The following is a 24,115-nucleotide window of genomic DNA, read 5'->3' on the forward strand; positions in this document are numbered from 1 at the left end:
TAAAACTCCAAGGTGGCTATCGCCAATGGAAGCAAAGGCAGTTAAAAAGTTAAACATGGAGTCGAAGTGGCCAAGATACTGGGAAATTTTGGAAAAGGAAGGGGACAAATTGAGATTGCAGAGTTTTGAGAAATTAAAAGGGAAGGTGAGAGATTGGCTGCACTATCATCAAATAAATGAAGTGTTTAAATTGGACAGTAAAATTGGCTTCCAGGTGGAAAAATCAAAATTGGAGACAGAATTGTTAGAACCCAGTACTAAGAATTTGTCAAAAATGTATAATCTTCTGCTGAAATGGAATACACAAGATGAAACGGTTAAATCAGCTATGATTAAATGGGCTCAGGACATTGGTCATAATATTTTGTTTGCTGATTGGGAAAAGTTGTGGACCACCGGGATGAAATTTACGGCATGTAATGCCTTAAGAGAGAATATTATGAAAATGATCTATAGGTGGTACATAACCCCAGTCAAGCTTGCAAAGATTTACCATTTGCCTGACAATAAATGTTGGAAATGTAAGGAAAAGGAAGGTACATTCTTTCACCTCTGGTGGACGTGCCCGAAGATTAAGGCATTCTGGGAAATGATCTATAATGAACTGAAAAAGGTATTTAAATATACTTTCCCCAAGAAACCAGAGGCCTTTCTCTTGGGTATTGTCGGCCAGGGGGTGTTAAAGACAGACATAACTTTCTTTATGTACGCTACAACAGCAGCTAGAATACTCATTGCGAAGTACTGGAAGACGCAAGATTTACCCACACTGGAAGAATGGCAGATGAAGGTGATAGACTACATGGGCTTGGCAGAAATGACGAGCAGAATCCGAAACCAGGGAAGAGAAGCAGCGCAAGAAGAATGGAAAAAGTTCAAGGAATATTTAAAGAAATATTATAAAATTAATGAAAGCTAGAATGATGTTGGACTGGAAAGTAAATGGTTACTATTAGCAATGGTTAAGACAAGGAGAATAAGGAAGATTAGTTTAAATTTTAATTAAAATAAGGGAAGATTTGCTGAGTAATTGATAAGAACTTGGAATACAGAAAAGGGAGGCATGAGGAAGTCGGGGAAGAAAGGTATAAGAAACTAAGATACGAAATGGTACATGTTTTTTTTTGTTCTGTTTTTGTTTTTTGTTTGTTGATGTATTTGTTATATGTTTGTGTTGTTATAAAAATCTGTAATAAAAAATCATTATAAAAAAAAAAATGAAGTGACTCTAAAGGTGAGAGGTTTGCAAAGGCAGCCCATAAAGGTGCAGCATAGGCCATTGTGGCCATCACTTTGATGCTATACACTTTCAAGGCCGCAGGGATGAATAAGGCCCCCTCAGAGTAGAAAAAACGGAGGAGGGAGTGTGATAGGGCTTTTGTCTTATTTTGAAGATATTCAACGTGTGCTTTCCACCCTAAATTGTATTGAAAATAAATTCCTAAATATTTAAATTTATGTACTTGTTCGATTTTCATGCCCTCCAGTTTCCATGAATAAAGTTTTCGACTCCTTGAAAATATCAGTACTTTGGACTTGGTGTGGTTGATAGACAGATGATTAGAATGGCAATATGTCGCGAAAATCTTTAGTGCCCTCCTTAAACCCACTCTGGAGTAAGAGAGTAGTACCGCATCATCTGCGTAGAGAAGTAGAGGACAACGGTAATCTGCTATACGAGGGGTGTGGATAAATTTTTGTGAGGCGGCTAATGGGTTCCTCATATCACTGATAAATAAGTTAAAAAGAAGAGGCGCTAAAATACAACCCTGGCGTACACCCTTATTTACTGGCACTGGGTTAGTCAGGTCTCCAGCAGGGGATAATCTCACCCTGGCCACGGACCCGGCATGAAGTTGGGAGATAAGCCACAGGAGCCTTCTATCTATTCCCCAACAGGCAAGTTTATCCCATAGTAATTTCCTCGGAATACTATCAAACGCAGCTTTCAAATCTATGAAAGCTGCGCAAAGTTGGCCCCGTCGAGGTGTCGAGTATTTCCGGGCTAAGTGATAAAGAATGATTGCCTGGTCTGTTGTGGATCGATTTAATCTAAATCCAGCTTGCTCATGTCCAATCAGGTCAGCCTCAACTGACCACTTCATCAACCTTGCCAGCAAGAAACGGGCATATATTTTCCCAATGGACGATAGCAGACTGATATTCCGATAATTCCCTGGGTCACCGGGAGGGCCTTTTTTGTAGATAGGAATTATAATGGCCTCCTTCCACATTCCTGGTATTAAGCCCGTGGCATTTATTGCATCGAACGTTTTAGCTAAAATCCCTGCCCACCATGCAGAATGAAGCTTTATAGCCTCAACAGGGACCAAATCTGGCCCAGGGGCCTTACCAGTTTTCAGCTCAGCTATCAATTCTAGGATTTCAGCAGGGTCGGTTTTGGGCCAGATGGGAAGGGGATTAGAAGGTCTCCAATGAGTGGCCGGAGCTTCTGCCACTGAGAAATATTTTCTCAGGAACTGCTCCCATGTAGGGGCCGGGATCACCGTTAAGGGATATTTCGTGTTTCTTCCCTTCATTAAGGACCAAAATTTCCGGGAGTTATGAGATTTTGAGGCAGAAATTTTAGTCTGCCAGCGATTTAAATGCCACTCCCGTTTGGCCGATTTCTGGGCCTGTTTGTATGCTTTTTTAGCCAGGGAATAAGATGGAGGTAAGGCCGGAGCGCCGGAAAGTTTATAGTCATTATATATTGTATGTAGATGGAGTCTGGCTAGTTTGCAAGCAGAGTTGAACCAAGGGGCGCCAAATTTAAAATAATCGTTTTTAACTCCATAGGTTGGAGAAGTAAAAAAGCGAGTTAAAACTTCTATCAGGCAAGAAAAAAAATTCATACAGGTAATAGGATCACTCGGGACTATTCCTACGTCCGGCTGATCACCAGAAAACTTTTCTCGGATAAAATCCGTATATCTATGAGCGAGGGCAGGGGACCATCTAGTCCCCTTTGTTTTAGTGGACGACTCCACAATCACCGGGATTGGGTGGGAGCGGTCGAGCAACTGCCAGTCAACACATAACTTGGTTATCAGGGGAAGATGGTCACTAAATTGGGCATTATCAATTTTAAAAGAGGTGACATTCAAAAATAGATCCTGGGAAACCAATACATAGTCGAGAACACTGTTTGATTTTAACCCCAGGTGGGTGAACTCCCCTGGTATGTCTGGAGGACACCTGCCATTTAGTATAATTAAATTAAGGCGTAGAGTCATCTGATAAAGCATCACTCCCGCCTTATTGACTTTTACATCCTTTGATATTCTAGTGGGGGTGTATACTAGATCGTAAGTTTGAGCGCCGGGGTCAACCCACCATTTAGACTTTTTAAGAGCCTCCCAATTTGAGGCTATCCGAGCGTTAAAATCGCCTCCAGTAATGGAGGGGACATTGGGATATTTAAGATAACAAGAAAGTAAAAAATCCTCTAGGGATTCCCATCTAGAAGTAAGATCAGCTGCTAACCCTCCCGGAGGGAAATAGACATTTGTAACCAATAAAGAGAAGTTTCCACCAGAGATCAGTCCGGTAATAGCATAAGGCGGAAATGCATGCACTAGTGAAAGTTTAGCCCGAAGTTTGAGGGAGATACCAATTGTAAGGCCACCTTTAGGGCGGCCACCATTCGTTGACGGGCTAGCAGGCAGACATATAAACTCAAAGCCATTTAACTCAATTTCCTCCTCCACCCAAGTTTCTTGTAATAGTATGATAAGAAAGGAATTAATATATTTTTGGAATTCTGGATCTAATTTTTTACTTTTCCATCCAGCAATGTTCCAACTTAATATTGAAGGCTGGGGTTTCCCCGTTCCTCCAATTGACTGTCATTCGGAAAATTGGCTCAACTTTAAAACGGGAAGAGGGGAGCCACTAAAGAAATCAGTTATCTTCCTCTGATGAAAAACCTCTCGTAAAGGCTGAGTGGGATTTACAAGGTCATCTGGCTGTTGAGCTTGGCCACTCGATCTACTAGGAGTAGGACTTTGAACAGGGGCGGACCCCTTTTCCAAAAGAGATTGGTGGGCCACCCGGGGTGGACCAGCTATCTCGTCAGAAGTTTGGACTCTCTGTAGCCTGCTACTGGTCTTTTGGGCTACTTGATTTATGTGGCCTGTTGGATCTTCAATCAGTTCCGTCACTGGTCTTGCTGCTGAATCCATAATACTCCGCGAAGAGGGATAAGGCTGGGCGAGAGGGCTATTTGGGAAGGTTGGCAAAGGCACCTCTTCTCTTGATTGGTCAGTGCTATAAGAAGGTTCCAGGTCTGGCATCGATGAATGTGTAGAAGGGGATTTTTCCTGTTGTGTGTTGCTTTCTTCAGGTATGTTTTTCAATGGACGGTCAAGTAAATCTATTAAAAGCACAGAGGATTGTTCTGCTTGGAGGGAAGGACTGGTAGTTGCTTCTTGGGGTTGTATCTTATCCTCCATTGCCGACATACATTTAGCATTAGATATTGAGAGATCCATATGATCTGGTTCTTCTGGGGAGTCATGTTCACTGTACGTGAGTATTCTGGTGCTGAGCTTCCTAATAAGTTGGGTTTTAAGCGATTCCAGTCTATTAATAATTTCTTTTTTTTCCACCACTGGTAAATCTGCAAAGGAGGCAATGAGTTCGATCTCTTCTGGTGGTGTCATGCCACTTTCCGGATGGTCATTGTTCTTTGCTAGGGGAGTGGAGGCCACATAACTCTTCTCCTGGGATTGAACGCCCACTCCGGTGTCCACTGGTGGATCGGGTTTAGCAGATTTTGAGCCCTCTTTGGTTATTGCCTCCAACAGTAGGGGTTTAGGCGTAGGGTCTATAAAGGCTCTCGTTGGTGCTATCCCACAGCGAAACAAAAATGCTTTCTTTCGTAATATGATAGTGGGAATTTTTGTGGATTGGAACGCAAGCAGGACTCTCTGGGATTTATGATGATGGACAAGGGGGAGGACTGCACAGAGGTCAATTTGTGTTGCTTCCATATTTAAAAGCACCTTTAGGAGTTCCTTGGCACCACCCAGAGTTCTCCATCTTGGGTCCCCATTTTGTATGGTTAGGCTCACTTTCCTTGGTGTTAAGATCAGGGATTGATGACCTAATTGAGGGTTAAGGTTGTATTTAAATTTGTCAGTACGTTTGTTATATAGGGACAAACTCCTCGTCCCCTTCCTCTCTTCAAGGGACTTAACACCGGCTGGCGCTGGGGAAGTAGTAACTAGCTTTTGTTGGAAGCTGTGCAGCTGGGACGAAAGATCATCTAGTCTTTTGAATATGCAGTGCAGGGTTTTGATTATTAAATGGGACTGTTCAAATGTCATATGATTGGCCGTGCCAAGGACCAGTTCCTCCTTCTGAGGAGAGACTACACTCTTACTGTTGGCCACATCGCTTGTTATTTGTGGAATTATTCGCTCTTCGTCTTTAAGTGCTGACGCGCAATCAATCAGTGGGTTGAAACGGTTCTGAGTTTCTACCATGTAGGAACAATCCAGTAGATTACTCCCTTCTTTAAAGTGACATGGTTCAACCCTTGTTTGCTTCGATCTCGGAAAGGGAACGGGGACCATCTCCTCGGAGTCTCTAAGACGTTTCCCATATCCCATAATTCAGATATCGAGGAGAGGGGGGACAGCACTTCAAAGTCGGCGTCTTCACCTCTACCTTTACAGGCTGGCAATTTAGGTCTACAAGGAGACTACCAGTAAGCAATACAGACCATTCCTTTGAAGACCTACTCCCACCAGGACTAAGACTAATATATAAATCTCCTTCAAAGCTTATCGCAGGGCCCACCGCGGTTCGGTCCCAGATGAAAGGGAAACTCCCAAAGGCCTCACCTCAAACAGGGGAGTTTCTCTTCGTGCAGCTCAAAGATTTTTCTCCGCTCAGCTGCAGTAAAAGTTCACAGCAGGTTTCCTTCAGCTATTAATCTTCCTTATCCTGTTGTTGTTTTAGCATGTTTGTTCGAGGCCCTTCTCCGCTTTGTAAATATATTAGTTAAGAAGCAGCTGCCAAATGTTGTAGATAAAATAATGAGGCTGATAAAAGCTGAATAAAAACTGATAAAACTAATAAAAACTAATAAAAACCGCACAACTGCTGCGGAGCTCAAGTCAATGCTTCCACTAACGACGCCATCTTGACCTTTTTCTCAAGATAGAAAAAGGGACACGACAGGGCCCAACACCACAACTGGTGCAGGTAATGAGTGCCAAGGCAGCATCATGGAGGGGCTGGTCAGAGCAGGACAGCGATGGGGGGGGGTGCTGAAGGAGCTGCCTGTTGGCAACTCTGGGGAGGGGGAGCGGCTGTGCCAGGGAGAGGGGTGGGACAGAGGGAGGGAGTTACAAATGATGAGTCAGATCACATCATACAGCAGCAATATGCTAAGTGTTCCTGTCGTAAAGTGTGCACAGAAGTAAACGCAAAGTGTGGAAAGGCCCCCCCCCCAGCAGCAATCAAAAACATATTGTGACCACAAATGCCATAAATTTAATTTGTTAAATCATAAATCATCCGGGGCAGTGCAAACCAAACCAGAATTAAGCCAGGACAGTTTACCTTCCCACCACAACCATGAATTTTGTGCCCTTCCAGACTGGTACTTTGTTTTTATTTTTTGTTTTTTGGTCTGGGTGTCTTCTGCAACAACATTAACATTGTGGAATAAATGCGCTAGAATAATGTAATGACGACGTAGCTTATGTAATTTACATAATTAATTGTGTAAATTAAGTCATTTCGCTACAGCAGAAAACGATACAAACAGAGTAAGCCCGCAACTTACACAGGGGTTACGTTCCGGGGATCGCACCTAAAGCAAAACCGTGTATAGACAAAACACACTGACTGCGATGGAGGGTGGGATTGCCAAAGATTTTCCCCCCTGCACACTCACCCCCTTTCCGCCTCCTTTTTAATTTTGCCAAGTGCATAAAGCTGAATGTGCACAAGTTACATGTCCTTCCATTGCGAGTGTACTCTGACGTCATTTTTGGCAGTGGAACAGAAACTGGGGGGGGGGGGATGCAGGACAGAATGGAGAAAGATGCCTCCTTACATCCCATCACAGAGTTGCCCTGAGACCATCACAAGCACAAACCATCATCAATGCACAACTTTAAAATGTCTAGATGGGCCCTTGAATGAAACTGATGTTTGACTGGGTGACTCCCAATAACGCTTGTACAGTACAATCAGAATTTTTTTGGCCAATTAATTTTTATCGGTTTTCAGAAATGTTCAGTACAGCCGGATCTTACAATGGGGTCATGTTCTGGGTGCGGTGCATATATGCAAAAATGCAAACCAGCGTGGTGTAGTGGTTAAGAGCGGTGGACTCGTAATCTGGTGAACTGGGTTCGCTTCCCCGCTCCTCCGCATGCAGCTGCTGGGTGACCTTGGGCTAGTCACACTTCTTTGAAGTCTCTCAGCCCCACTCACCTCACAGAGTGTTTGTTGTGGGGGAGGAAGGGAAAGGAGATTGTTAGCCGCTTTGAGACTCCTTCGGGTAGTGATAAAGCAGGATATCAAATCCAAACTCCTTCCTACCTTTCTTTTCCAGAGCTGGCATACCACATGAGCCTTGTCTCCCAAGCAAAACAGAGAGCTTTGACTGGGCAAGGCCCGCTCAGCCTGCCAGCTTGGCAATGCTCTCACGAGATCTCACAAGGCTGCCCGAGTTCCCGCAAGATCTTGTTGTGCAAACATCCCCCCAGTTCCAGAGACGGCACAATGAGACGGCCTGTCCCAGTAAGAAGCAGAGAGCTTAAAAGCTCTTTTTGCACAGTGAAAACCTTGCCTTCATTTAATTTGTGGAATTCAAACTGATCGGCCTTCAATCGCACATGTGTGAAGTCGCACAAGTTTAATGTGTATAAGATGTGATTGTATTTTACTGTAAGAAGACAGAAAGGAGGTGGAGCCTCTCTTTCATTGTTCTACTGACGCCGTTCCCTTTCTGAGCAATACTCACAAGTGGGTGCACCGAGAGTGGCCTGCTGGTCTCCTCTAATGTCATGCCAGGGAGGGCCGAAGAGACAGCGGACTCCTCCTGCCCCTCTGCTGGAGTCAGGCTGCTGGCTGCAGTCGGTGCTTGGGAAGGGCCACTCTCTCCTTGGGCTGTTTTCACCTCCGTTTCCCGGCTGGCCCTTTCATCCTCACTTGAGGGCCCTGTGCCTCCAAGGGCAGCGTTGACTTCGTGGCTCACCTCGGCCTCGGCCTTTGTGGCCGGACTGCCAGGCCCACCACTGCTTGCGGAGCTTGCAGCTTGTCCCGAGGCAAGGGGCTCTCTGAAGCTCACCGCTGCCTCTCTGGGGCTCCCGGCTTCCTCTCTCCTGGCAACACTCTGGGTGCGCATGAGGCCACGTTCTTCCTCTGCACCAGCCACGCTCTCTGCTTCCGGAGCAGGACCTGCACCTTGGTTATCTGCTGCTGCTGCTTTCCTGGCGGGGGACTCCTGAGTCTTCTTGCTGCTGGTCTCGTCTTCTGGGACTCCAGGCTCTTCCTCCTCTGAAGGCTGCTTAGCCGCTATTTCCTAAGAGGCAAAACAAAGTTTTGGGTTGAACACCCTGCTTTGCAGAGGAGAGTTCTTGATTTAAATTGTCAGAGAGGGCTGTTCTCTCTTTGAAACCACCAAGTCCAGAAAAGAGGCAAAAGAAGGGAGAGGCCACAGCTCTTGACACTGACCATCAGAAGTTCCCTGGCTAGATTTCCCCACTATCATGAGATGTTTTATATTCCTAGTATTATCATCATTGCTACTTCAACTACCAGAAGTGGCCCAGGTGCCACATAATGCTCGTTTCACAGTTGTAAGGAATCAATCTTTGGAACGCCATGGCTATTGACCTCAGGCAGATGCCTTCACTGTACTCTTTTCAACAATTTTCTTTAGGGAAGTCTGTTCAGACATGTAGAACACTGACATGTGTTTTTATTTGCTTTTAGATTATCACTGATTTTTAAAAATGTTTTAGCTGTTTTTATTGATAATTTTATTGTTTTATTCCTTTTGAAAACCACTTTGAGGTTTTTTTGCAATCAAGGGGTATAATCATATGACATAAATAGATAATAAATAAATAAATAAATGTTAGCAGAGTACAAATGTTACAATAAACAGGTAAGTATATAATAGGTTCACGAGGGGGGAAACCAATACTATATACATACAAATGCATGAAAATGGCCTAATAATTCATTCTAATTTGTATTTATATTTAAGTTATGGCAATCATTCCTAAATCTGCACTTAAAGGAAAAGGGACCCCTGACCATTAGGTCATCATGAATGACTCTGGGGTTGCGGCACTCATCTCGCTTTATTGGCCGAGGGAGCCAGCGTACAGCTTCCAGGTCCTGTGGCCAGCATGACTAAGCCGCTTCTGGTGAACCAGAGCAGCGCACAGAAACACCGTTTACCTTCCCACTGGAGTGGTACCTATTTATCTACTTGCACTTTGATGTGCTTTCGAACTGCTAGGTTGGCAGGAGCTGGGACCGAGCAACGGGAGCTCACCCCGTCGCGGGGATTTGAACCGCCGACCTTCTGATCAGCAAGGCCTAGGCTCTGTGGTTTACACCACAGCGCCACCTGCGTCCCTAAATCTGCACTTACAGACTTATAAATAGGTACCGGTACTTGCAAGTTCAATGCAAATTGCCATCCACTTTGGCCTCCTTGCCTGCTTATGAATAAGCAACAATATCCCTCTCAGGATAGCACCTTCACAAAGCCAAAGTTTTGAAAAAGAGTGGGGAGAGGGGGGGTCCAGCTGTGAAGACCTTTGCAGGTTATACATTTTCAGTTTGCTTTAAGTGCTTGCAAAAGTTAAATAGCTTATCAATTTCATGTGCAGGAGCCCAAACGGCAAAGCCCTGAATCTCTGCTCCCTGGTGTCCACCCGGCAATACTCCAAATACTTCCAGGCTTATCAATACTTTCATGAGAACTAGAAACATGATCTTTTTATTATTAGGTGAGCTTCCTAGGACGCTGCATGCTGTGTGCCCAACTGCAGAACAAAAAGCCCTGTTTCTTTGGGCCACTGGGGCACCTCTGCTGATTTATGGGACTCACCATAACAAATGCTTTGTGTGAATACTTACACCAGGTAAACTGGTGGCAGCAATGTCGTTGGAAGTTTCCAGTAGGGTCGGAGAGCTGCTGGTTTCTGCTGGGAGAACATCTTGCGAGGCCTGCACTGGTGCCTCTCTGTCAAAAGTGACTTCCATGGGTTCTGCTGAAATTTGGGGCTGTGGACTGGGCTGGCTCTGAAGGCTTGGCTCCGAGTCCATAGCAGCACCCACAACCTCCATCTCTTCTCTTGGTGCCTCAGTCGCTTCATCTGATCCTTTTGTCCCCTGAGAAGGGGGTTCCGTTTCATTGGTGTCTTCCTCCATCTCCAAGAAACTTTACTGGAAACAAGCAGTCTTGTGCCCAGTGTGACTCAGGAACTCTTAAGAAACAAATAAATAAATCAGTGCAGTTTTGAAAAGCACAATCTACCATATTGGTTCTCAGTGGTGCCCATTTGTATCCAAACACAGACAACAACCTGTTCCTTGGTGTCACAAACCTCCATGCAAAGTTTGGCCATCATCTCTTAAGCATAACTGTCAACTTTCAGATTTGAAAATAAGGGATCAGCAGCCTCACCTGTCCCGGCGACAGTCTACGGCAGGGGTCTGCAACCTTTAAGACAAAAAGAGCCACTTGGACCGAAGAAATAAAAAAACTGAGAGCCGCAAAACCATTGCGACATTTAAAACAGTGGGGAGTGTCGGGGCACACAATGCGCCTCCTCCCCTCGCTAGTATCCGCCCCGGAGCCGCGGCAAAGGTGTAAAAGAGCCACATGCGGCTCCGGAGCCGCGGGTTGCTGACCCCTGGTCTACGGGATACCTAACAATCCAGGATAGCAGCGGGATGGCGCTGGAATAAGGGAATTTCCCGCAAAAAAGGGGAAGGTTGACAGCTATGCTCTTAAGAGGTGTCCATAGGAACAGAGAACAGAAAAATGACTTTGTAAAATATACAGTATATATAGTATATATGATTATGAAGCAAACACCCAAGATTGCCCACTAATGAGGAAAAAAATACTCCAGACTGCTCTTACGTCTTTCATTTTCTAGGCAACAATCTTAGCCCCACTTACCAAGGAGAGCAGAGTGCGAAGAGCGCCAGACTAGAACCCACTAGAACCCAGGAGGGTAAAGGTAAAGGACCCCTGGCAGTTAAGTCCAGTCACGGACGACTCTGGGGTTGCGGCGCTCATCTCGCTTTACAGGCCGAGGGAGCCGGCGTTTGTCTGCAGACAGCTTTTCTGGGTCATGTGGCCAGCAGGACTAAGCCGCTTCTGGCGAAACCAGAACAGCGAACGGAAACGCTTTTTACCTTCCCGCCAGAGCGGTACCTATTCATCTACTTGGGCTTTGTGCTTTCGAACTGCTAGGTTGGCAGGAGCAGGGACCGAGCAACGGGAGCTCACCCCATTCAAAGTGCCAACTTTCTGATCGGCAAGCCCAAGAGGCTCAGTGGTTTAGACCACAGTGTCCCCCACCAAGGTTCAAATCCCCCACTTGGGCACCACTTTGCCCACAGAGTGAGGGCCTCGGGCCAGTCCTTGCCTCTCGGCCTATCCTACCTCGCAAGGTTGTTGTGGAGGAGGAGTGGGGGAGAACCACCCCGTGCAGGGGATCCCCTTGACCTCCTTGGGGAGAAAAGGGTGGGGCATGAATATGCAACGCAGAAGAGGCAGCAGAGCGACCTACCTCCTCCGCTGCCCCTTTGCAACAGACCCCCAGGAGCCCCGGGCCTCGTCAGCCGCCGCGTAGCTGCTCCTGCGGGACCTGCAGCTGTTTGGCTTCCTCCCCTCGTTGTCATAGCGACCGGCGGCAGCCCGGGCCCTTTCCTTTCGCCGGCGCGCGGGAGTTGACGGGCGGGGCTTTGCAAATTAAAGACCAATGGCGCTCCGAGAAAAGGAGGAGGGCGGAGCTTAACGCATCCCCTTTCAGAGGCTGCGCGAGCAGAGAAGCCGCCAGGTGCGCTTTGCAGAGCGAGGGAAGCGCCGCTCGCGCCTGGCAGGTGCGCCCTTGGCAGCGCGCAGGTGATCGCCCGCACCTGGAAGGCGGCGGGAAAGGGGTCCTGAGGGGGGGGAGGTAGTGGTCGCTGCTCCGCTTTGTGCGAGGGCGGAAAGTCCGCTCTCTTTTCTGCAGGGGGGGCAACTTGAATAAAATACTGGGGGGAGGAGCCCCAGGTAAGCCCCGCCCACATAATCTAGTGGCAATGCCCACCCACTTTCGGGGGGCGAAGACCCCTCGGGCCCTGGATCCTATGGGGCCGGACTTCGCGCAGCACCTCCTTTTCCTGCTTTTCCTGGCGTCGATGGGCGTCACTATTCCAGATGTGGGCGCAGCTGGACGGGACGCCTCCAGCCTGAGCCTCTTACTGCTACGCTATGCTCGTTTCTTACCTTTAGTTCACAAACATGCATCCGTTGAAGGTTGTTTTTTTATTACCTTCTTTTCTGTCACGAGTCTGATTTCCTTGAGAATTCTTCCCTGTTATACTCTGTTTATTAGCATACACACATCCACACCACGGAGGGCATCTTCTCCACTTTTGTCATTTTTCCACTTTTTGAAATACTTCTGCTTTCTGCCTATACGCAGCTCCCTCAGCCCATGATACGAAAGTTCTATATGGTTATCTAATTTTATTGTCTGCGTGACAAGTTTCGTTTTCTTCTTCAATACTTTTACCTGTTTTTTTCTACCCATTGGCATGTCACTCTGCTTTGAACTAGCCTGGCATCTTGAAGAGAAGCTCAAGGCTTTTCTCCCCTCATGTGCCTTTATTCTCACCCATAATTTTCATTTTGAATAGTTTTATTTCATCACACATATTTTTTCTTTATTACACTTCACAATATTTATATACTGCATGACAAAAGATACTCTACCCTGGTCTTGGGTACTTGAGATTATATAATGTCCCACTTTAGCCGTCATTTTAATTTAATTTTAAATGGTTTTAAAGTTGTATTTCCTATTGTTCTGCCCTGCTGTTGGATCTTCTGAAAGCAGGTAATTAATTAATTAATAAATAATCCTCCTACTGCAGACCCAACCTCCCATTCTCCCTTGACCTAATTTCAGCCATCATTTGGAGGACATGATGGTTCTTCCCTCAGAAACCTGACTGGACTAGCAGTTAATTCTTTCTTCAGTTCTGGTGACAGGATAGTGCCGTCTGCACCTGAGGCAGCCCAGGGCAGCCCATGTGACATTTACGTCTCTGTCCTCCAACAGATAAGGTGGCCATTTTTATTTTTATTTTACAAAATAATGTCTGAAGGGCTGTTCTGAGGAAAGTCAGTCAGTCATTCTCTCTCTCTCTCTCTGTCACACACACACACATACCCAAAATGGAAGTGTGCAGCATTTAAAAAACCTTTAAGGGGGTGGAGTCTGGGAATCCAAAGGGTGTATAATTTAACCTGTTCTGTTTTTATTTTGTTTGGACATTTGTATGAAAATTGGGGAAATCGTGGAAGGGAATTTAGGTCGACTTTAGAAAAAGGTTTAAAGAATAAGCAATGATGTATAAATATGAAGTCTATAAGACAAAATTGGCTTTTTTAAAAGAACTAAATATAAAAAGGTTTAAAAATAGGGATAAGAACTTGTTGAACCAACAATCTGAACTGGAATACAAGAGGGAGAGGTGTGGGGAAGTCAGGGAAATATGTTATAGAAAATAAGGATTGTGAACTTTATGTGTTTTTAAACTTTTTTTGTTTTTTATCTTTTTTGATTTTTTATTGTATTATAGGAAAATCTTAATAAATATCTTTTAAAAAATAAAAAATAAAAAACCTTTAAAAACAATGCAGAACAGTCATTAAAATGACTGGCTATTAAAGGCACCCTCTAGATGCAGAACAGCTTGGTCCCAGTCTGGTTAAAAAAATAAAAATAAAAGCCCAAGAGAGAGAGCAGGACCTTGAAGCTGCCCTTCCTTCAGCAGTGAGCTCCTGGAACGCAGACTGAATAGGCACACAAGCTATCAGGCCACATACTTTCTCACAGAGATGGTTTGTATTTGTCTATATAAATTAGAAGAGTTGGGTTGTGTCCACTGCTAGTTAGAACGTACCGCCTCTACAGAGACTTTTCCAAGTATGCCTTTGTGCACAGGGCTATACTGCTAGTTACTCTAGGAGCAAAGAAAGCTGCTTTATACCAAGGGAGGCCTTTGGTCCATCCAGCTCAGTATTGGCTACAATGGCTGCAGCAGCAGCTCTTGGGGGTTTCAGGCAGGGGTCTCTCCCGGCCCTACCTGGAGATGTCAGGAAGTGCACTTGGGACCTTCCACATGCAAGGCAGGTGCTCTGCCACTGAGCTTATGTCCCTTCCCTGTCTAAGCTGGAACATGCAGCCTATTTTTAAAACTTTATTCAAAATGATCTGATAATACAAAGTACAACATGAATTAACATTCCAGGTCTGACAACAGATATGCTACAGTAAACAAAAAAGAAAATGGAAAGAGTACTGGTGTAAAACTTTTATTGGCAAATTCCCAAACAAACCAACATGTCACAGAATTAAGTCATCCAATTCTGTAAGAAAGCCACAAGCTCCCCTTTCCAACTTTTATTTACAACAGGGGCAAACACCGTAAAAGGACTAACTAATCCTTTAAATCCTTTAAACTCTTTCAAAACAGCATCTGTGTGTCAGATTCAAACCCCTTTTGACAGCCAACACCAAAGCCTCAGCGCTTGTCTTTCCACATCCTGGCTTCTTCGGGTAGATGTTAAGGGGCTCAAACCCAGGTTGAGATGCCATCAAGTACTTTGGAGCTTTCTCACTGAAAAACATCATCTTTGCAGAGGGACTATATTGCAACTTGGGGGAAAGAAAAGAGAAAGATATGAGACCTTCTGCAATTCTAATATTTTGATTATAAGAAATCTCAGAGGATCATACTTCTCAGACATGCACTTTTTATTTGAGGAAGGGTTGTAACTCACAAGAGCATCTGCTTAGCAGTTGGACAAGTAAAATGGTTGGCAAGGCTAGTCAAGAACTGCAGATCCTTGTTAAAAGCCGGGGGGGAGGGGTTATTTCCCCAAAACAAAGGCAGGGAAGGAAAGAAGTGCAACACCCATTCTAGACCCTGGAGTTCAGGACACCAGACCTCTCAGGACTCTCCCTGAGAAGGGAGCTGCCAGCAATGGGACACAAACCCTGGGAAATTCATGCAAGAGGCAGCCACCAGATTGTCCAGAAACAGGCTGCACACAGCACCCTGGGCCAACCTGATGCTCTCCAGACCTTTTGGACTACAACTCCCATCAGCCCCTGCCAGCACAGGTGGGAGTTTTAGTCCCAAACACCTGGAGGGCATCAGGTTGACCAGGGCTACCCTCCTGCTACATGCAGAACCCAGCTTTCTGCATACAATGGCCAAGAATGGTCAGAAGCTCCTTGTGCTTGCAGGATGCAATTTTAGCTTGCCTGGAGGAGACACAGACACAAACAGCTGCTTCATTGGGGGGGGTGTCTCCCTAGTATGGATCTCTAGAGCAGGTGGGGAGGGGAAGCTGTAGCCCTCAGGACACTGCTGGACTCTAGTTCCCAGCCATGTTGGCGGGGGTGATGGCAAATGGGAGCCCAACAGCCCTTCTGGAAGGCAGGAGTATTCTCCCTCACTCAGTTATTTACATCCCACCATTATCTCAAGCTTCAATTCATCAAGGCAGCTTCAGACACTGAAAAACAGCATTATGAAATGCACAGTATTTGTCTGCCCCTTAGCTGCCAAAGGCCCGTCTGAACAGGAAGTCTAAGCCTAACCAAGCAAGAGCCAGGTTAACCTCTCTGGGGACGGAAGGTCCTCTCTCTCATTCACCAGCAACATGTGAAGGCTCTTGGCACCTGGCCAGGATTGTATAGGTAGTCACATGTGTCACAGGGGAGGAGAAGGAGGGCCCTCTCCCAACATGTTCCCCTTAGTGCGGCCAAACATCAATGCGCATGGAAGGGAGAGGCAGAGATTCCAATCATTGCTGGCCACCGAGTTCAGAACTGAGGTTACGAGAGTGATGCAGGACTGGCTACAAAGGTGTCGGTGTCAGTGCTGCCTTTGATTTTTGGATTGCTTACCCCAGAAGCCCTTTTCCACTCCAGCGTTTCGGGGTGAGCCCCAGATGAAGCTTCTCACCATTGCGGATCACGGTCACACTTAGCGGTTGCTGCAGGGGGCAGACAATAAACAAGAGAGTCCTCACTGCACCCAAGACAGTTTTTGTAACTGGCTGAATTATCTTGTAGAATGCCCAAGGGAGTTGTAGGTGCAGGGAGGGAGGGGAGGCCCCCATGTCCTCTGTGCCCCATTGCTGAGCTTATGGCACAGCCAAAAGTGGGGACTTATTAACATCAGGTAGGGGCCCTAGCTGTATCATTTTAGACGCCTGCTAAAAGACCTTGATTAGGGAAGCCTACCTAGACATGTCATTTTATTACTTGTTTTTAAGTTTCTTTCTCTCCTTTTAATGGTATTTTTAATAAATATTTAGCTCTAATTTTGTCTCTTCTGATTAAGCAGCAAGTAAACTTGATTAGATAAAAACATCAAATGATTCTATTTCACACAAATACACACGCAAATCAACAAATCATACAGTCACAGAAGTAAAGGGCAAGGGACTTTATAGGATTTAAAGTTCTGAGTCACTTGATGTTACATTTCACGTTACTGACTGATCACAGAACCTTTACTCAAAGGCTTCGAAATAAGCTACTGCTTTGTCAGCTTAAATGGCATTTAAGTTTTAAAAGGCTTTTTAATAACGTGTTCAGGTGGGGTTAGATTTATAGGCTTTTATTTCAAAATTCAAAAAGAAGAAACATAAAAACACACAGACATACACACAAATTAACCAGCCACAGAAGTAAAGGACAATGGACACCATGCCCCATGCATCCTGGCAGACTTGCTTGGGACACCAATGTCTATGATTAGTCAGACTGTGATGCCTTCCCGGGTGGGAACTGTGTCACTGGTGCCTCCAGGCTGGGCTACAAATTCACAGCAAGTGCTGGTGTTGTTTTCCACCAACAGGTCATCACTGAAGGGTTGACTCCAAAGGGAATAAACCCCTTGATTCAGTGTTCAAAGGAGGAGTAGCATGGAAGCCCCTTTTTAGCTTGGCGGCAGAAAGTAGGTGTGACACAAGTGCTTTAAGGAGGACGGCAGCTATCAGTCTCCTGCCCTACTGCAGCATCAGCGGGTGACTTCAGGCAAGTGTCGCTCTGCACGTGCTCCGCACTGTGGCTTGGTTTACCTTCTACCTGGTCACTGATACTGGCAGGCTCAGTGGGCATTTGTGGGGATGATGAAGAAGAAGAAGAGTTTGGATTTGATATCCTGCCTTTCACTCCCTTTAAGGAGTCTCAAGCGGCTAACATTCTCCTTTCCCTTCCTCCCCCACAACAAACACTCTGTGAGGTGAGTGGGGCCGAGAGACTTCAAAGAAGTGTGACTGCCCGAAGGTCACCCAGCAGCTACATGTGGAGGAGCGGAGACGTGAACCCGGTTCCCCAGATTACGAGACTACCGCTCTTAACCACTACACCACACTGGCTCTCGGGATGAAGGCAAGACCCCATTTCAGACACGGAGGGAGGGGGGAAAGCTGCTCACCCCTTCACTGTGCTGGACCACAGTGGCGATATTCTGCAGCGACTGAAAGTTGTGAGTGTTGACGGAGCCAAACTCGACGATCTCGTCGTCAACTTGCAACCCCTTCAGAGAGAACCAAAGAACACATTATACACCCTGGTTTCCCCTTGGGAAGCCAGTACCCAGTACTTTAGCATTGTTCTAAGTTCGGTAGGGGACTGCTCAAACCTTAGAAATTAAAAAACAGCAGGATTATGATTGTTTGGGATACAAAAGGAGAAATACAAGCTGCAGACATCTGAAATCCTATGCACAGCTCAGCAGGGATTATGGCCGGGGGGGGGGGAGCTGGTAGCAGTGTCATATCCCAAATGAAAATGGCTGAGTAACAGGTGGAGGGGGGCAACATGATAGGTGTAAATAAAATTATAAACGGTGTGGACACTTTTTCTCCTTTCTCATCATGCCAGGACCCAGGATGAAAGATTCATGGCAGACAAAAGGAAGGACTTCTTCACACAGCAGTGAAGAGCTAAATTACAAATAAGATGTGATAAAGTCCACCGGCTTGGATAGTTTCCAAAGCAGATTAGACAAATTCACCGAGGAGGGTAAGGCTATCAACGGCTACTGGCCCAAAGCAGCAGGGTTCTACTTCGCCAAATAACAAACCCACAGAGGTCCGGATGGGTGAGAGAGATGCAATACTTGCCGAGAAGCTCGCTGGAGACCCCTGCGTGACAGCATTCACCCTGGCAAAAGGCTGGGGCAACACCTGACTCTGGCTCCTGGCTTCGGCTCGCGCTTCCGCCTCGTCCTTTTCGCGCTTCTCCTTCTCCCGGGCGTGGAGCTGGTGCAGAGCCTGTTCCACCTGGTGCATCAAGGCTTTGTGATCATTCTGCAAACCTGAAAGCAGAGGGAAGCACCTGTGAGCCCAAGATGTATTTGTACAGAGAGTTATTATAGTTCTTTAAGCAATGCCATCAACACTCATGCGCTTGGGGATGAACAGGCATGAGGGGTGCCTGGCAGGAAATGGAGGGGAGGGAAGGCAATGGAAGAATAGGCAACAATTTCAAGTTGGCATGAAATCTGTACTGAGGCTTCAGTACAATAATGCACAGAATAGGAATGAAAAGGATGAAAGGAGAAATGGGCAGTGTGATCTCAGGGAAATGGCCTACAAACAACAATAATCACAGAATTGTTGAGCTAGAAGGGACTGAAAAGGTCCATATAGTCCAACATCCTGAAATGCAGGAATCACAGCTAAAGACCCTCTGGCAGAAGGCCACCCAACCTTTGCTTCAAAACCACCACTGATGGCTGGCCAACCACTTTCCAAGGGAGTCCATTCCACTGCTGAACAGCTTTTGCCACCAAGAAAGATATTCCTAATGATTACTTAGAATTTCATTTCTTGTAATTTGAATCCATTGGTTTGGTCCCGCCCTTTGCAGCAGCAGAAAACAAGCTTGCACACTCCATATAAATGATGATAATAATGTCTCTAAGCCACCAACAAATCTATAAAACCCTGCTGCTTAGAGATTTTTTTTGGTGTACAGTGATGAATAAACATGATAAAATATTAATCATTTGTTATATATGATAACAAAATAATATTTAACTCAAAAAATGGGAACAAAATTACTTGAACTATACATCTGATCAGAGAACAGCTGGATTCTCCCAAGATAGGAAGCTGCCTTGTACCCAATTTTATCTGGGTCCATCTGGCTCAGTACTGCCTACACCGACTGGCAGCAGCTCTCCAGGGAATCTTTCCTGGTCACAGGCCCACCTGGAAACGCTGCCACAAAGGGAACCTGGGATCTTCAGCATGCAGAGCAGATACTCCCCCCTGGAGCCATGGTCTTTCCTTCAAGGTTAGATAGATGCTCTGCACATTAGATCTTGTCTGCACTTGTACCAGAATTACAGCATTATCCACAGGTTGCTGATCTTAGGCTTCTTTTTATAGAACCCCAGGGCTGGGCAACATATCGTCCAAAACCCATTTGAAGTCCGTACCGTGATATTGGTTTCGTAATTTTTGACCTGGCAATATATCATGAATCATTCTCTCTGTGTGTATGTGCTATGCAAAAATCACAGCGTGGGGGAAACTGTGAATCCAGTCAATGCTCCTCTCGTTTCTGTAGCCCCTGTTAACTCTTGCCAGCTCAGCTCTTCCCTGCCTCATGCAGAGGGCAGCAAAACAGAAGAGCAGGCGCCGGCAAAAATCATGATACAGGAAAAAACATGAACCAACCGAGGCCACTGCATAGCTCCATCCTTATTTCAGACACTGTGATTTATCAGTATATCACAATGTTTAGCTGGTGATATATCACAATGCCGAAAAACAGACATTGTCCAGCCATATAGAACACCCCACCCCATTAAAGTAATATATTCCTTTCAGGTTGGTGGGCAAGCCAATCTAAGCCCCTCTGAACTCCTGTGTTGTGGCTGCAATCCCATGCACAAAATGCTACCTGAGAGTAAGCCCCACTGAAAACAGTGCAGCTGACTACCAAGTAAACATACCCAAGTAAACGTACCCAGGCTGCAAATCAATTAAATTGTGGACTGTTGCTTACAGATGATGTTGTGCCTTGCCGTCCGGACTTGATAGACATCCACATCAGCACGTGGATAGCCTTCAACATCCACAAGTGGTTCGTTCATCCCGACACCTTTTTGCTGCAGCATAAAAAGAAAAAAACACAATTACCCCTTTGAGACCTTTTCCCGAATAGGGCGTATAATGTATTAGCTTAAAATCCTCTTTCCTTTACAGTACAATCCTACACGTGTCTACTCAGAAGTAAGTTCTATTGAGTTCAATGAGACTTCCAGATAGGTATAGCATTGCTATTAACAGAGATCTTAGTTTGCAAGTTTATTATTATTATCAATAATAATATTCATACTGCCTTTTATCCGTAGGCCTCAGGGATTAAAATACAAGATCAAAACACATAATAAAAACAAGAGGTGACCACGGTAGCATTAAGAGACACCAAGCGCTGCAACCGCTGCAATGTCTACAGGTACCCTCGTGGAACCATCGGGTTGGAAGGGACCCCGAGGGTCATCCAGCCCAACCCCCGGCAATGCAGGAGGGAAACACCACGGCGTGCAGAGGGCAGGGCGGCAAATTCACCGGGCAATGAGGGCGAGGCCACGAAGCCGAGACCCCGGGGCGGAGCAGGCAGCCGAGCGAGGCCCCAGCCCGCCCGGCCCGGGAGTTGCTACTCACGTCCTCCAGGACTCCGTAATAGGCTCGGATCTGGGCCTCCAGCTCGTCTTTCTTCCGCAGCAGCAGCTGCACGTCGCTGACCGAGATGCCCTTGGGCTCCGGGGCCTCGTCCTGCGCCGACATCCCGGCGCCGAGGGAGAAGCGCGGCTCCGCCAACGAGGCCCGGCGAGGGGCAGCCACGGGGCGACGGAAGAGCCAAAACAGCCTCGTCACGGCAGGGCTGCGGGCGGGGCCTCTGCAGGAGGAGGCGGGGTTTGCGCGTGACGGCGAGGGGCGGTTCACACGTGACGACCGCAGCGTCTGGGCGGGGAAGGCTCTGTGCACGTGTGAAGGGGGCCCGGGAAGGTGGGTGCGTCCTGCGCAAGGGCTTTCCCGCCTCCTGCACCCCCCCCCATATGCGGAAGTGAGGTTGCTCTATATAGACACGTGTCCTGCGCCGGCGAACCAGGAGATCCCGGGCCTGGGGGGGGGGTATCCTCTGCCCGTCATCAAGGGGTTCTCAAACTTTTCTCTCTGGACCACACTTTCAAAATAAAAATTTGCTCTCGCCACACCAGAATTTTCATTGATAAGAAATACATTGAGAAACAAAAAACTGTTGGCAGTAATTGATCTATATAATATGGAACACGACTACTTTATAATATGATCACGGGACATTCACATGAGTGTAGCCAGGATTTATGGGCTTGCGGGGGGCAGAACCTCAGTTAAGTATTTGTATTTATTTACTTGATTTAATGGGAGGCAGCTGCCTCCCTGCCCCTCTTTGGCTACACCCATAGACACCCAGAAAGTATAAAACAATGCCGTTACATAAGTACATGAATTATCCCCAAAATATAATTATAAACGAGCCTCTTACTTAACTATGTATACAAATTCAAAGAGAGGTGTGAGCTTTGCTTTTGTCAGGTACAGTGCTACCTTGGGTTACATACGCTTCAGGTTACATACGCTTCAGGTTACAGACTCTGCTAACACAGAAATATTACCTCGGGTTAAGAACTTTGCTTCAGGATGAGAACAGAAATTGTGCTCCAGCAGCGCGGCGGCAGCAGGAGGCCCCATTAGCTAAAGTGGTGCTTCAGGTTAAGAACAGTTTCAGGTTAAGAACAGACCTCCAGAACGAATTAAGATCTGCGCTCCCAACGGAAACCGCTGCTTAACGGGAAGCCCAAAAGGAAGAGATGAGCGCCAGAGCCCTTGTCCCTCTTGTCAGCCCCAGCAGGTGCCATTCAGAGGCACCTGCTGCCTTCAGCCAGGTAACATAGCCATTGGGACTGGTAGCCATTGACAGCCTTTTGCTCCAGGAATTTGTATTTTTTAATTTTAATATATTTTTACTGATTTTCAAAGTACAAATACAAATATGAAGAAAGGGGCGGTTGTGTGACTCATCTGTACAGATAGCACAGAGGAAGTTAGCCATGTTGACCAGTAAGAAAAGTTCCCAAATCCACATTAGGGCTACAACACATTTATTACGCTAATCAAAATGTAAAAAAAAAAAGTGCAAGCTTTCAAGTTCTCCAGAGCTCTTCATCATACAAAAATATAAGCAAAGAAAGGGAGGTGCAGACTCCACAGCTTCACCATAAACCAACTCCTCTCCTCACTGCCATTGCTCTGGTTACCATCTGGTTACCGTGGGTAGGCAAACTAAGGCCCAGGGGCTGGATCTGGCCCAAAATGCCTTCTAAATCAGCGTGTTTTTACATGAGTAGAATGTGTCCTTTTATTTAAAATGCATCTCTGGGTTATTTGTGGGGCCTAGGAATTCGTTCATTTTTTCCTTCAAAATATAGTCCGGCCCCCCACAAGGTCTGAGGGACAGTGGACCGGCCCCCTGCAGAAAAAGTTTGCTGACCCCTGATCTATAACAATAAAACAATGGACAGGGTGTTGATACAATGACTGCTGCAATTGACACAAGATAATATCACCAAGGCAACTATTTGTAAACAGATAGAGGACAGATATACCCCTGCTTTAAGTTGTTTGCATGCTCACTGTCTTCACTTGTATATTGTTTACTACAAAGCTGGTAAATAATGGTACTAAGAGCCATTATAAAATTGGTGAATTAATTGAAAGGTAAAAAATTGCTTAGAAATATAAAGAGTAGCTTCCTATTTAAAAGGTCAGTCTATTGACGCTTATATAGTGGTACCTTGGTTTAAGAACAGCTTTGTTTATGAACAACTTGGATTAAGAACGCTGCAAACCCGGAAGTAGGTGTTTTGGTTTGTGAACTTTGCCTTGCATGCAGAACATGTTTCGCTTCCTGTTGAGTGTGTTCCATTTGTAAATTGAGTCCCCTGCTGCTATGGGAAAGCACGTCTTGGTTTAAGAACGCTTTGGTTTAAGAACGGACTTCCGGAACGGATTAAGTTCGAAAACCAAGGTACAACTGTATATTGAAATAAGTGTGTTGAATCCTTAAACAATGAAAAGGCAACAATCATTTCATTTCCTACACTCTTTATTTTACACCACTGTAAATTGTAATAAATAAATAATTGGTGTTTGCTATTTAGATCAATCCGTATAGCTCATTGAGTAGAGCACGAGACCCTTAATCTCAGGGCCGTCCTTTGAGCCCCACGTAGAGCAAAAGATTCCTGCAGGGGCTGGACTTGAAGACCCTCGTGGTCCCGTCTAACTCTTCCATGATTCTGTAATCTAAGGGCATTGCTTTCAAGTGAAATCATTCTCTGCGCACTCAAACACAGTTCAAACACATTCAAAGGTTTTAATAAAAAGTAATCTTTATTAAATAGTTTTCCAGATGAAATACATTGTTTCCGAGAGATTTGCATGGGGAAATCTTTTCGATTCCTCAATAATAAGGGGCAGTGGGGTGAGGGAGGGCTGGGCCACATCCACACCATTTCATGTGCTATGAAGCCGCTTTAAACACTCATGGCTTCTTTCCCCAAAGAATCTGGGAGCTATAGTTTGAAAAGGGTGCAGAGAGTTGTTAGGAGACCCCCTGTTCCCCTCCAAGAGTTCCCAGAGTTCCCTGGCAAAAAGGGAACTCTACCCCTACCCCTACCCCTGACGCTAACCCTTAACCTTTAACTAGAGCTACAGTTCCCAGAGTTCCCTGGCAAAAAGGGAACCCTACCCCTACCC

The 24,115-nt window shown here is 45.9% G+C and overlaps 2 protein-coding genes across 2 annotated transcripts in view; both read right to left on the reverse strand.

Annotated features, from left to right (window-relative positions):
- CFAP251 (cilia and flagella associated protein 251) overlaps nt 1-11,937 on the reverse strand; it is a 49,859-nt gene extending 37,922 nt beyond the window's left edge. The window contains exons 1-3 of the mRNA XM_053368802.1: nt 11,790-11,937; nt 10,123-10,472; nt 7,988-8,548 (exon numbers count right to left, since the gene is read on the reverse strand). Of these exons, the coding sequence (XP_053224777.1) occupies nt 7,988-8,548; nt 10,123-10,416 (855 nt within the window). The 5' untranslated portion in view covers nt 10,417-10,472; nt 11,790-11,937. The remainder of the gene's footprint in view (nt 1-7,987; nt 8,549-10,122; nt 10,473-11,789) is intronic.
- A 2,634-nt stretch (nt 11,938-14,571) lies between these two features.
- On the reverse strand, nt 14,572-21,138 carry PSMD9 (proteasome 26S subunit, non-ATPase 9). Its single transcript, XM_053368994.1, has 6 exons — nt 20,978-21,138; nt 20,316-20,418; nt 18,422-18,615; nt 17,731-17,832; nt 16,191-16,279; nt 14,572-14,930 (listed from the first exon to the last, which is right to left on the reverse strand). The coding sequence occupies exons 1-6, from the start codon at nt 21,098-21,100 to the stop codon at nt 14,903-14,905; spliced, it is 639 nt and encodes a 212-aa protein (XP_053224969.1). The 5' UTR covers nt 21,101-21,138; the 3' UTR covers nt 14,572-14,902.
- Between the last annotated feature and the right edge of the window lie 2,977 nt (nt 21,139-24,115).

This window comes from Podarcis raffonei, chromosome 16 (genome assembly GCF_027172205.1).
Source record: "Podarcis raffonei isolate rPodRaf1 chromosome 16, rPodRaf1.pri, whole genome shotgun sequence".
NCBI lineage: Eukaryota > Metazoa > Chordata > Lepidosauria > Squamata > Lacertidae > Podarcis > Podarcis raffonei.

Bases quoted from the DNA above. Each gene is read 5' to 3' on its own strand.
- PSMD9 (XM_053368994.1), bottom strand. From the start codon at position 21,100: ATGTCGGCGCAGGACGAGGCCCCGGAGCCCAAGGGCATCTCGGTCAGC. The intron at 17,833-18,421 runs GCAAGTATTGCA...TTCTCTCTGAAG, and splicing joins GGTCTCCAGCGAGCTTCTCG to GGGTTGCAAGTTGACGACGA. The intron at 14,931-16,190 runs GTAAGCAATCCA...CTTTCCCCCAAG, and splicing joins AGTGGAAAAGGGCTTCTGGG to TTGCAATATAGTCCCTCTGC.